Source organism: Chroicocephalus ridibundus, chromosome 2 (genome assembly GCF_963924245.1).
Source record: "Chroicocephalus ridibundus chromosome 2, bChrRid1.1, whole genome shotgun sequence".
Taxonomy (NCBI): Eukaryota; Metazoa; Chordata; class Aves; order Charadriiformes; family Laridae; genus Chroicocephalus; species Chroicocephalus ridibundus.
In genome coordinates, this window is record NC_086285.1 from 55,282,723 (window position 1) to 55,296,088 (window position 13,366).

Genomic DNA, 13,366 nt, shown 5'->3' on the forward strand with positions numbered 1-13,366 from the left:
CTGAAAATGACCATCTCTAAAACAAATGAAAAGCAGCATACTTTGCCAAAAGACAAACCACTTTTTAAACTGATGACTCAAACGGCATTCATGAAGTCCTACTTTCGAGTAGCACTTTTCTTGATGTTTCTATAAGTCTATTTAGAAAAATACCAGTCATTATTTCATTGTTACAAATTGAGCTTTAAAAAGTTCTTGAGGTTTTAGTAGTTAAAGATACAGCAATGAAATGGCAACAAGACTAGGAAAAAGAATTTACCTGATTTTCTGCTCCATTTCTTCTAAGGACTCCTTCTTTACTATGTCAAGCTCCTGCTGATGTTCCTTTCGCAGAGTACGTAAGTCTTTTTGAAGATTACTCACTTCTTTGCGTAGTTTCTGTTTCTCCCTTTCAGTCTCTTCCAGTTTAGCCTGCAAGTCCTTCTGCTGGTTCTGCATATCACCTAGTAAATTCTGCAGCTCCGAACCAGATTTAGCCTTTTCTTCAGCATTTTCCTCAAAAGCTTTCAGACTGTCATTTTTTTCATCCAACTGTTGCTGTAAACTTTTTAGCTTTTCTTCGTATCTCAAACTCCTATCTTCCATTTCAGTCTTATGCGCTTCCTTTTCCTTCAGCAGATTATTTTCCAACTCTTTTATCTTCTGTTCTAAAGACTGACTGACTGCCTCCTTCTCCTGCAATTTTTTCTGGAAATCTCCAATTACGTTCTCCATATCAAGATGTTTTCGTTCTTTAGCTTTTAACTCTTCTCTACTGCTTGCTAAATCATCACCACAACGAGCATGCTCATCCGCTAACAGCGAGTATTTTTTGGTTTGCTCCTCAAGTTCTTTCCTGAGGCTTTCAGTCCTACTCTGCTCCTCCTGATGGCTCTTCTCAACACATTCTAATTTTTTAAGGAGTTCTTCCTGTTTGTTTTGCAGTTCTAGATGAGTGTCATTACTCTCTTGTTGTTCCTTTTCATACTTGTGCAACAATTCATCTTTTTCTGTTAAGCCCTTCTGTAACACGTGTATTTTCTTTTCATATGTCTGTTGGACACTCTCAAGCATTTTATTTTTTTCTTGTTCTACAGCAGCTTTTACACTCTCTACTTTTTGCAGCATTTCTTTCTCTAATTCTGTGGAATCTCTTGTTGACTTAATTTTTTCTTCTAAGGACTCGATCTTGGCCTCTCTCTCCTGTAATTTTTGTTCCAAGTCTCTTAACTGATTTTCTCTATCTTGCTTATATTCCTGTTCCTTTTCTTCCATCTGAGACATCAATTGCTTTTTAATAGAACCGATTTTTTGCTCTGCCTTCTTTTTCAGATCTGCCAGCTTAGTGCTGTTTTCTGCATTTAGTCTCTCTTCTAATTCTTTCAGTTCTTTCTCTTTGCTTTTAAGCATTGCTGATTTCATTTGATCAAATTCTTTCTCCTTTGCTTCAAATTCAGCTTTCAGTGAATCTATTTGCCTCTCAAGATTGAGCGCTTTTTCTTCAGCCTCCTTAAATCTATTGTCCTTTTCAAAAGCCACCTTCTCTGCCTGCTGGAGTTGCCAAGCTATCTCTTTCTGCTCTGTGTCTTTTTGTTCATTATATTTTTTAAGTTCCTCCATCAAGGAATCATTTTCTGAAGTTTTCTGAGCAACGTGTTCTTCTAGTTCGGCAATTCTTGCTGCTTGGTTTTTTAACTTTGCACTTAACTCACTTTCTTGCTTTTCCCTCCTGTTTTGCTTTTGTTCCAATTCACTTCTTAAACTATCCAGATTCTTGCTTTGTTTAGCCAGCTGCTCTTTCAGTTTATTTAGCTCTTCATCTTTTTTATTGGCTTCAGTATTGCTTAATTCAAGTTTGCTCTGCAAATCTTTAATAGTATCATGATTTTGTGTAAACCTGGTTTGTGCTTTCGTCTTCCACTCTGACAGCTTGGCCGTGCAATGATCTACCTGCTCAAGAGCTGATGCTTTTTCTTGACTCAGCACCTCAACTCTGGATGACAACTCCTGTACTTGGTTTAACAACTGCAACCGATCCTCTTGATGTTGCTTGCTTAACAGAGACATGGCTGCTTCCTTCTCCGTTAAACTTATTGTGCTTTCAAGTCTAACATTAAGGTCATCAATTGTTTTGTTAAGAGCAGAGATCTCAGATTCTTTTTCCTGGAGTTCCTCCTTCATCGAGGTGACAGCATTGATATTTTCAGATAACTCTTTCCTCAGCTGTGTTATGCAAGTTTCTTTTTCTGATGCTGCTTGCTGCTGATGCCCTCCTTCTTTTTGCAATTGTTCCTTTTCTGTTACAAGTCCTTCAATGTCAGCTCTCATGGACATAATTAAATCGTCCTTCTCTTGCAGCTGTTGCATTGACTTTTGCAAAGAAGTACTTGCAGCAGAATGATGCTCAGTTATTTCTCTAAGTTGAGCTTCTAGTTCAGGAATCTTACTCACTTTAATTATTACTGCTTCTTTAACTTTTGCAGTTCGGCGCTCGCAATCCGCAATTTTGCATGTTACTATGGCAATTTTTTCATTACATTTTTCAATTAATTCATTGTTTTTTGTTTGCAATAAAGCTTCAGCATTCTTCCAATAAGCATCTAACTGGGCTTCAAGTTCTTCTGACCGCTTCTTAAACTCAATTTCTTTTAGCTGAATTGCCTCTATTTTTTTCTTATAATTTTCATGATCTTTATTCTGAGAAGACTGCACAGTTTGGAGTTTCTCCTCAAGTGTTTTCAGCATATCAGCCAGCTCAGTAATTTTGGCTTTGTCGTTTTCTTCAACTGCTTTCTGTTTACTGACCTGTTCCTGAAGTTCTGACTGCTCTTTCAGGGACTGATTAAGATCACTTTCCAATTTTTTCAACTGTGTTTTCAGGTCACTTTCCGTATCAGACAAAGCATTCACCTTAGCTACTGACTGCTTTAGTTGCTCTTGCAGTTCTTTCAGGGACTCCTCCCTTTTCACCTGTTCTTCCTTCAGTCGGGTTATTTCTGTTCTGGAGTCCTCCTTCTCAGCACTGAAGGTGGCAAGTTTCTGTTTCAGGTCTCCAACCTCCTGCTCTTTCTCTTGCAGTTCCATTTCATGTTTTTCCTGAAGTTCTTCAACCTGCTGATTGAGTTTCTTCTCCCAACTCTGGGTAATTTCTTCCAACTGCCTCCTATGAGCCTCTGCAAGACTCTCTAGTTGCTCTTTCTGATTAGATTCCAGTTTTGACACGGCATCATTGATTCCAGCTGAGCTGGCATGTGCCATTTCCAACATTTTAGCATTGAATTCGCTCTCTTTCTGACTAAACTCCAACTGCTTGTTTTCAAGCTCTTTTTTGAGTTTAGCTTCCTGCTCAGCAAGTTTCTTTTTGAAAGCTTCCTGCATATCTTTTGATTTCTGTTTAATTTTCTCCATTTTGTTCTCCTGACGTTTTAGTTTACTTTCATATTCTCCTTGTAAAGCACTAATTCTCTCCTCTCCGGCTAACAGCTGCTGTTTAAGCTCTTCGACTTGCTTGTTCTGTAACTTCTTCATATGTTCAATTTCGTTTTCCTTGTCAGTTAGACTTCTCTTTGTCTCTTCAGCCTCTCTTTGTATATCCTTCAGTTGACATTCATATTGTTGTGTTACAGAGGTTACTTTTTGTGTATTTTCATTGCTTTCTTCTTGCAAACGCTGCTTCAGTTCATGCACCTGAGAGACATATGCCTCTAACTCATTCTTGACTTCATTCAGCTGGGATTCAGTTCTTTCTAGCTGCTCACTAAGTTGCAATTTTTCACCTTCAAGATCTGTCAGTTTTTGCTGCAGCTTTGCTAATTCCTCTTCATAAATCTTTGCCTGCTCACTAGAAGTACTCTGATGAGACTCTGAAAGCTCCTCTAGCTTTGCAGACACTTGAGAAAGTTCAGCTTCAGATCTTTCTGCAGATTCCTTTAGTTTTTCTTCATGTGCTTTTAGTTCCTCCAGATGTCTGTCCTTCTCCTCCAATGACTGCTTGAGTTTGTTGAGTTCTTCTTTGTGTACCTTCTCAACACCTTGAATAGACATTTCGTGTTCTTTTAACATCATTTCAATCTGTTCATTGTGCCGTTTTGTCTCTTCTTCCAACTTGCCTTCCAATTCTTTCTTTGCTTCACACATTTTACTATTCAATTCTGAGAGCTCTTGCTCTAAATCGTGACGTATTTTTAGTGCTTCCGACAGCTCAGAAGACAGTGCTTCTAATTCTGTTTGTTTCACATCAAGTTTTTCTAATGTTTTTTCATTCATCTCTTCTATGTGTGCACGGAAAACTGTTTCTTTCTCTTTCAAAATTGTATCTATCTCTTGTTCCTGTTTCTCTCTCATTTTTTCTATTTCGGTTACTTGTTGTTGCTTTAACATTTGAAGTTTTTCTGTCCAAAGCTCTTCCTGCTGCTGTTTCATGTTCTCCAATTCTTTCTTGTGTTTTTCAACTATATCATTGATTTCCTTATTGTGCTGCTTTTTTTCAGACTCCATCAGAGTACTTAATTCCTCTGATTGCTTCCTGTCGTCTTGTGAATACTTTGCAAGAGAGCTTTCCAGTTCAAGAATCCTCTGTTAGAGAATACAGTTTTAAAAGAATGAGAGTATTCAAAAGGCAAAAATCTCACCAGGTTCATGTAACTACAAGTCACTTATTCCATTATTTTAAGTCAATATCAACTTTTTATATATAACCCTTTCATTCATCTATTTTGTTCTCAACTTTGCTTCCATTATGGTAAGTTAGTTATTTAATAAAAAAGTTTCTATTTCACTGCAATGAAAATAGATAGAATAAAAATTTGGAAGGAATTGAAATAATTCAAATAAAATAATTCACATTATATTTATGAGAGATAGGTTCACATTTTCCTATTAAGCTACAGTATCAATACACAGGATGAAACGTATCAGGAGTCTACACAAGTATTATGGAGCTTTGTACTTATCTACTGATTTATCTTAATTCTACCTCTCATGGAAATGCTGCTGTAAAGTTAAAATGCTTCTATAGGCAAACTTCCAAACTAATATTTGGGAATAATGGCATGATGTACAAACTTGCATACAGTCTTACCCATTACATAAAGCAAAGGACTTCAAAAATTTAAGTATCCTTCTAAGTGTTTGTATGGTAGCATTACCCAGAAATTAAACAGTTTAAAAGTTTAACTCTCCTGTATAACATACATAAAAATTACGTAGACGGATACAAATTCATATCCCATGACATGAAGTGAATGTATTTCTGTATTTTCACATCTGATCTTGTAAAAACTAGGGGCTGCAGCATACCACGACAATACATTAAATGTCTGTCACTCTAAGAAGCACTGTGAGATTAAAACAATCCAATCACAATAAATTCACAGTATTTGTAAACCTGTCACAGTTAAATATACACCGAAAGGAATTCTTGTAAACATTTACCCTTTTGAAATTTTTACTCACAGTTCTAAAAGTCTCTACTTCTTGATGCATCTTCTGAACTTTCTTGTCACACTCTGATTGTATCGCTTTCTTCTGCAGCTCTAATTCTTCTAAGGCTAGGGATTCTTGCTGCTCTTGTTCTTGAAGGGTTTTTAAACACTCACTCTGATTTTTTTCCTGTATTAAAAATTTTGATTAAAACAATAAACTATAAATACAGTCATCACACCTTTAAAAACAGTATAATAGGATATTTACAAACCAGTTAATAGGAGTCATACACTAATCACTTGCATTTTCTACACAGACACACACACACACAGAGTTTGTATTTCATCTGTGAAAACAAATTGTTATAAATCACTTCCATTTTCTTTTCTTGGGAATCATTTGTCGTCTACTTCTCTTTGTGTGAAAATCATAATGCAATCTAGCCTTTCATTTTGCTTTGTTTATTGCGATTAATTGAGAGTAACACCTTAGAGGAATAAAGGTCTGTCCTCACTAGATTCCACTGCTAATGTATTTTTAAGCTTCTATTCCTTATAATTAAAAAAATAATAATAATTTTTTATAAAAATAATTATAATATATTATATTATTATATTATATATTATTATATATATCATTATATTATATTAAAAATAATATAAAAATAATTATAATTATAAAAAAAATAAAAAAAAATAACCTGAGAAACAGGTAGAAAAATATAGTCAGGAAGAGGCTGTCAAACTCCCTCAGTCCTAGTCACCAACCGGCACAGACGAGCACAAAAGAGAATCTATCATTTGTTAGGTAAAATTACACGATGATCTAAAGTGGATTACACCTTATGAAAAAGAGCAAAGAATCCCAATGATTCCTCCCAGCCTGACCTGGAAGAAAATATTTTTCTGAGGGCAAACACTATGAATAGTTAACCCTGCCCACATAACACAACACAACCAGACATAACGATACCAACACTTTTCAAGTAACAGCTTCTTTTTTTGTTCCTCTCTTACTCTCACTGCTGTGGCTAATCGCCAATGATCCAGAGGAAGAAATTAAAAAAAAACAAGAAGTCTAACAAAAGGAGTTTTCAAATAAAAGAACTCTTGCCCACAAGATGCAGCTGTTAGTGAGCAGTGATAGCGATTAGTCATCATTACTCAGCTCTTTGACTTTTGGAGGACACTCACACCTTTGAGCGCAGAAGGACTCTCACTGGGTCAGATTAAGACTCCTAGTCCCACCTCACACTTAGAGAAATGTCTTTCTACAAATTTTAGGGGTACTTACAAGAGCTGCCTTCATCTTCTCCTGGAATGCTTTTTCTTGGGCTTGTAATCTCTCATTTAGCTCCTGATCTTTGGTAGCCATTTCTTTTTTATGGAATTTTTCTAGTTCAGCAACACGTTCCTCTGAAGACTTCTGTGAATCAAAGTCAGAAAAAATAATTTCAAAATATTAAATAACAAAACACTTTGCATTATTTCTTAATAAGAAAAGCAGCACATCACAGAGAGGAAACCAAAACCATCTCTTTGCTGCGATTGAATGAGTAACAGTCACTTGGAGCGCTTAATGTTAAGACCTGACAGTTCTTATTTTCAAGCCTGAAGTCATCCTTCTTCCTTCTCAAGTTTTTCACAGTTGTACTAACAGAAATACTATATTTTCTAAAGACTTTTCTAACAAGGTGAACTTACTGTTCTCATTTTCACATCCAATGTGATAATAAATTGGAAAAAGAACTTCTGTCTGTAGCTTTCCCTGTATTCTTGTTATTTCATGAGCCAGAAAGCCAAATGATGATACTCTATGTAGACAGCTATCTACAACCTACACACGTACTTTATTTTAAATAATGCAATGCAAGTCAGTTATCCCCCCCTAAAGCATCAGTGTATTCTCCTGGAAAATTTAATAACATAACAAATGTCAACACAAGAACTGCAATTTAAAGGTGTTCAAACTTACTGATTTTGCAAGGCATGTGCAGTACTCCTCCAATTCCTACCTGAATATGCCAGATGAAGCAAATTTTAGCAGTTCTTAACTGGCAAATAGTTTGGCAACAAGTTCTTATATGTTTTTACCTACTGGACTAGGATAATCATGGTATTAAACCCCAAAATCCTGGTGATGTGTGAGCTGGATGACATTAATTTCTTCTTCCTGACTCCTTTTAAAGTCTCAACTGTACTTCTAGTAAATAATTTTATTAAATACTGTGAAACAAAGAGTAATACTGTTCATTCTTACATGCTTTTAACATACTGATTTTAAACTGTTTGGGGGGGGGGGGGGAATCTATATGGGAAGTTTTCTATTTTATCTTAAGTAAATCTTGAATCCCAGAAATTAATTTTTATAGAATTTATTAAATAACAAAAATTTTATAACAAAGTTCTGATATACTAATGTATTTTACAACTACAGTTTAATTGTAATTTAATGGTTAGATTAAAGCCAATAATACAGGGTGAGTTTCAGCTTTTACCTTCATAATCTCAACCACCTCTTGTTTCACTCTGGTTAACTCCCGTTGAAGATTTACCCTCTCTTCCTCACTTGCCTTTTCTACTGCTTTGATTTTCTCATCCATTTCTGCCTGCAGTTTTTTCCGGGCTTCCTCTGTCTTTTGGGCAATACTCAGAGCCCTCTCAAGCTCTTCAAAAGCTGCAAAGAAAAAAAAAAAAAAAAAAAGAAAAGTATATGATAGTCAAGAAATATCTATGTCCCTTGACAGAAGAACAGAGTTCTCAGTGACTGTAAATTACACATGTAACAGAACAATGAACTTCGGAATCCATCAAGAATTCACATGGGTTTGTTATCTAGAAAGGAAAGAGAACTGACAAATAGCTGTGAATGTCTTCTAATACATTCTGTAGCTTTTATTTCTTCCCCTAACATCACTATAAAAATATATAACTCTACAAAACTATAAAATAAACAAACTATGGCTCTTCTTCCGCGTATGTGTGCTGAATAACTTTGAAGAGGAAAAAAATCTGCATGAAGAAAAGGCATTTCACAAGTTGTTCTTCCACTAAAACAAGCAGATGGAAGCATAAACCAGGAATGAGTGCTATGCAAGTCAGTTTTTACTGAATCATGAAAGAGTTCTTCCTGAATAGAACACTGAAGTATAATACCAGGCATTTTATTTACCTAAGAGTTGTTCATTTCAAACTGTACAACCTAAAGAACCTTCTCTTTAAACTGTGGGTTTGGTGGAGTCCATACAGATGGCTTTGCTAATTTCGCTATTTACTTTTAATGTAAGTTACTATCAATGGAATTCAGAGACACTGGAAAAACGCTTGTATGTTATGAAGACTGTTCGGCACTTCTAAACTTTGCAAATAAAACATAAGAAAAAAATATTAAGATTTGCTGCCGCAAAACTTGAATATCTAAAAGATGTTTCAGAAGAACACTCAAGCTGCAGTGATGACATTTATTTATATTTGCATAAGATGCACACGTCTGCTGAAACACTTTCTAATTTACAAATAGGAAGCAATAATTCCACAGCTTCTTCCTATGCTAAGGAGAAGTATTCTAATATATTTTATTCACTTCATAGATGGTGATTTAGATATTAAAAAAATACAGTGCCTGTGTTGTGAGCTGTTTATTGTTATTATTCAATACCAGTATCTGAGCTTCTCACTAAAACTGATGGCAGAATCTATATAGAATTACACAAGACTAGAATTTGATCACTGTTAGGAAAATCTCTTTTCCTGAATTGATCATGAGTGTGGAAAATGTCTTCTGCATATCAAAGGAAAATTGAGTCTCAGAACAGTCTACTATGGTTAAGTTTTTGCATAAAAGAACTTTGGCAAAACAACTCTGTAAAATACAAAATCGCAGTGCTAATATCAAGACTGTAATTTATCACAACACAAAAAACCTGAAAGTATATTATTCTACTATACCCTGGACTACCTGGATAGTATCCTGGGAGCAGACGGAACAACATAATTTTTTAAGTGTTATTTATTATGCTAAGCTTTCTTTCCACCGAGTTCTATCCCAAAAAGAAAATCATAATAGACACACTCATCTCTAATTACTTAGTAGGCATTCACAGCAGTTCTTGTAATCCTTGGTTTTTTAAAACTATCTTTAATAACATGCAGGCATGAGTTTGAGAAGCGAATAATAATTTCCATTCCGCATCTTCCCGATAGCATTCAAAACTCAAACTTTTAACCACAATCTATACTTTTGAGGCAATGCTGCAAATATGTTTAAAGTAACTTCAAATTGCATTCACCCAAATTCTGATCTTTTCCAGAATTTTCTTCTGTTTTCTGAGGAAACCTTTCTCTGACTGCTCACAGCAACAATCATGTTTTATGACAAAACAGGATTGTCATTGACCCTGGCAATACCAAAGCACATCATTGTATCTACTTTTCCCCTCCTGGTTCTACTTAAATAATAAATACTAAAACTCATCAAAATTGAGAGTGCTAGAGATTATCTCAAACAGCAAAACAGTCTAAAACATAATGCAAGCATGCACGTGGCTTATAGCTCCTTACTTTCCAAGCACAGTTCTTCACAGTTCCCATCAAAGCGTTTGCCACCCGGGACCTGCAGGACTCGAGTCCTCCCGCCTCGTCACCCCGGGCGCAACTCTGTTATGGACACAGCCTGAGCGAATGCCTTTGGAGCGTGGCACTGACTTCCCTGACGCTCCTCTCAGCCCTAACAAAAGCACGTGCAGCCAGCAAAATTGGCCAAGTCTTTCAGTATTACAGCATCATAAATGGCCTTTTTTTAAAAAAAAAACAAAACAAAACAAAAAAAAAACCAAAACAAAACCCCCAAAAAAGACGACCAACCCTACAGAGCTTTACAAAGTATAGCTTGAAAATGAAGCCTGCAAGTAAAACCTTCAGTTATTTCCCTTTGCCATACAGGTTTTCTGATTCTTGTTCTGAGCAACATATACTTCATTTGAGAAACCTGTTACTTCTGCAAAAGGAAAGAGGATGCGTTTGCCACAGCCCACGAATCCGCCGAAGAGAAGATCCAGGGTCACACTAGGGTTGACTACGGATATGTAATAGCTGAGCGACATGCAGTAGGAGAGCTGCATCACCATAGCCGCAGGCAGGATGCTAATACAAAAGCTAGACAGAAGCTGATGGATAAAACGCCAAGGGGGTATGAAAGCACAAAGAAGCAACACTTCACAGAAACACACTTAGCTCTCTAAAAGTTAAATTATACGCATCTCAGGCACTTTTAGCACTTAAGCAAGACAGAACATTGTTATTCAAAGTAGTTAATTCTAGTGTAGCATGACACAACCGGGTTTCAAACCAGCAGAGGGCTAAACTATCACCAAGTAGACAGAACATGGTCTAAACTGTTATTATTTTTTAATCTATGGGAGATTTTAATTCTACTGTGGACAAAAGCCTGGAATAAAAGTCTGTGCTTTTATCGAAATACATTCATTCGGAATGTAATGAGTAAAGGCACTGCCTGTGTTCCTCCCCAACCAGCAGAGGTACTGTTGAGGGAAGATCTTTTCACCAAGGTACTGGTTAAGTGAAGTCTCACAAAGGCACAGTGGCAAATCAGAAACAGTGACAAGCACACCAACAGAGGCCCAGGTGAGTCTTGCAAAATCCTGTTCACGTGCTGCAGCCAGACAAACCGGAAACTTTCCTGTGCAGCGTATAAATTACACAAAAAGAGCCTGAGCAGAGTTTAAGAAGTGCAAGGTTGCAAAACGGATTTTTATAAAATGTGTGCTAGAGACTTGACCGCTTTACATACACTACTCCAAAGTACCAGATCGCTTCGCCCTGCCTCTCCTACCCGGTATAACACCAGCCTGTGCTGCCAAGGCTCCTTGCTCACTCCCCCGGCACTGCAGGCGTGTTACCTTCAACTGTAGTGCCATCTACTGCTGAAAATTGTGAAGAAATCACTGAACAGGACGTCAAAGGAGGGATTTACATGTTTTCTTACTGAAGGGTGAGAGCAAGCATCTTGTCACAAGTTTGACAAATGCTGAATTAATTTCCTATAGTTGATTTGTGCATCTAGGAAGGGTTTTAAATGTACAGTCCAAGCTTTTTGTTTCTCTGTAGATAGAACGGTGCAAAGCATATGTTAATTAAGCTTGCAAAAGAAATGTCACCTACAAAGAATGGCAAAGTAAAGCAAAATGAATTTGCTTTCTAAAGACTTATTTTTTTTTTTTGCTAACTGTACAAAATATAAATAAGTCAACAATCTGCATCCTGAGAAGTCCGAAAGGACTCGTACCAAGTAGTTTCAGGAGAAACAAACTTCAGTTTACCAGCAAATTTCTAAATACTATAAATAACTTTGTTGAAGTAAAATGTAAATAATCTATGTCCATTGCAAAGCATTAAAAAAAAAAAAAAAAAATCAGTTGCAGTTACTTCAAGTAAAAGTGCCTGAGAAGCACAGAATTTACTTTTTAGAGCCCACTTCAAGCACCCAATGTGTGATGTAAGAAAAAAGAGCCCTTACCCCAGTCCTGTTCATACAAGGCTTGGGAAAGGCACCATGATTCACTTATTGGCATGTGTGGATGCACAAAAACAAGATGCTCTGTGAGATTTCAATATAATGTACCTCTAACTACAAAAAAAATGCACTTCAACTGGGGAGACCAAGTTACAGTTTACACAACACGCACAAAATAAGCATAAATATCTTTTCACTATTTCAGTACACAAAAATGCGTTACCATTAAATCAAATGCTGGAGCATTTCACTAAGGTGAAATTACTGAATTACACTGAATTACAAAGAAAAAAGCCAGACACGTAACTCTGTGCAAGTTAAAAAGACGAAATGGAAAAATGTACCACTTTTTAACCTACAATACAGTACTATGAAAGTAAATTTCAAGTACAAGTGTATTATGCTTATCTTTGTGTTGCCATACAAGAAATGAAATTAACATTTCTACAAATACAACATTCCATGAAGTCAATTCTTCACTAAATCACAATATAGAAAAAGAGAAGTCTGGAATTTAAAGTCATCTCACATTAACTATGCAGGAAACATAACTTACATGTTGACCTCAAATACATGAAACTGCCAAATTCTTAAAACTGGTATAACTCAAAAGGTTGTGATGTAGAAGTAACTTCAGGCTCTTCCAGTATTGATGGTGGCCTTCTCAGCTGCCTGAACAATGTAGTTCAACTGTATTAAACTATGCTTCCATTGTACATCACAACATTTTTGGAATGCATAAAGGCAATGAGGTAATAGGAAAACATAATAAAGATCACCTTACAATCTTAGAAGTAGTATTAACCAATTTTGCAAGGGTTCCAACACTTATATATGCATGCTTAACAGAGTACAAAAATAAATGCACTCAAAGGTCAGTGAATGCCTATATACCATAAGTTACCAAAAGTACTTTAAAATTTTATTTAAAAGAGAGAATATCTAGCACACAAATCTCTCCCTAGAAAAGCGCAGCGTACTCAACATGTTATTCATAACTGAAATTACTTCTCACTACAATAGTTAAGTTTTCCAGAGCATTATTATCTCTAACCGATTTTCAGCTTCTGGCTTCGCAAATCTGAGGAAATTACTGTATTAACCAGCATGTAGGTATTAGTTCATAATTAAGAGGTTTCTACTGCTTCAAAAAATGTTGTGTTTCAAACAACTATGACAGTAACTTCATATCTACAGAAGTATTAAAACATTCTTCAGCTTTTTTTTTTTTCCAATCATGAAGGAAAGCTTCCTAGTCTCCAAGAACTGAACAAAATCCAACTTTAGCAGGACTGACTGACTTCTGAAATATGAATTTCCAGAGCTGAAAAGACACATGCAACCTGAAATGGCAGAAGGGCAGGGCACCTAATCAAAACGTTTGGTACTTTCACAAGATGGGTGTTCAAGCTACTTTTCTGTATTACAGCAG

The 13,366-nt window shown here is 36.1% G+C and overlaps 1 protein-coding gene across 4 annotated transcripts in view; it reads right to left on the reverse strand.

Moving 5' to 3' along the window:
* GOLGA4 (golgin A4) overlaps positions 1–13,366 on the reverse strand; it is a 71,702-nt gene that overhangs the window by 23,232 nt on the left and 35,104 nt on the right. For 3 of the 4 annotated variants that reach the window (XM_063325552.1, XM_063325550.1, XM_063325549.1), the window contains 4 exons: positions 7,901–8,079; positions 6,697–6,828; positions 5,434–5,589; positions 260–4,554 (listed from right to left, as the gene is read on the reverse strand). In XM_063325552.1, the coding sequence (XP_063181622.1) occupies positions 260–4,554; positions 5,434–5,589; positions 6,697–6,828; positions 7,901–8,079 (4,762 nt within the window). The remainder of the gene's footprint in view (positions 1–259; positions 4,555–5,433; positions 5,590–6,696; positions 6,829–7,900; positions 8,080–13,366) is intronic. The other variant, XM_063325551.1, reaches the window with a different exon arrangement.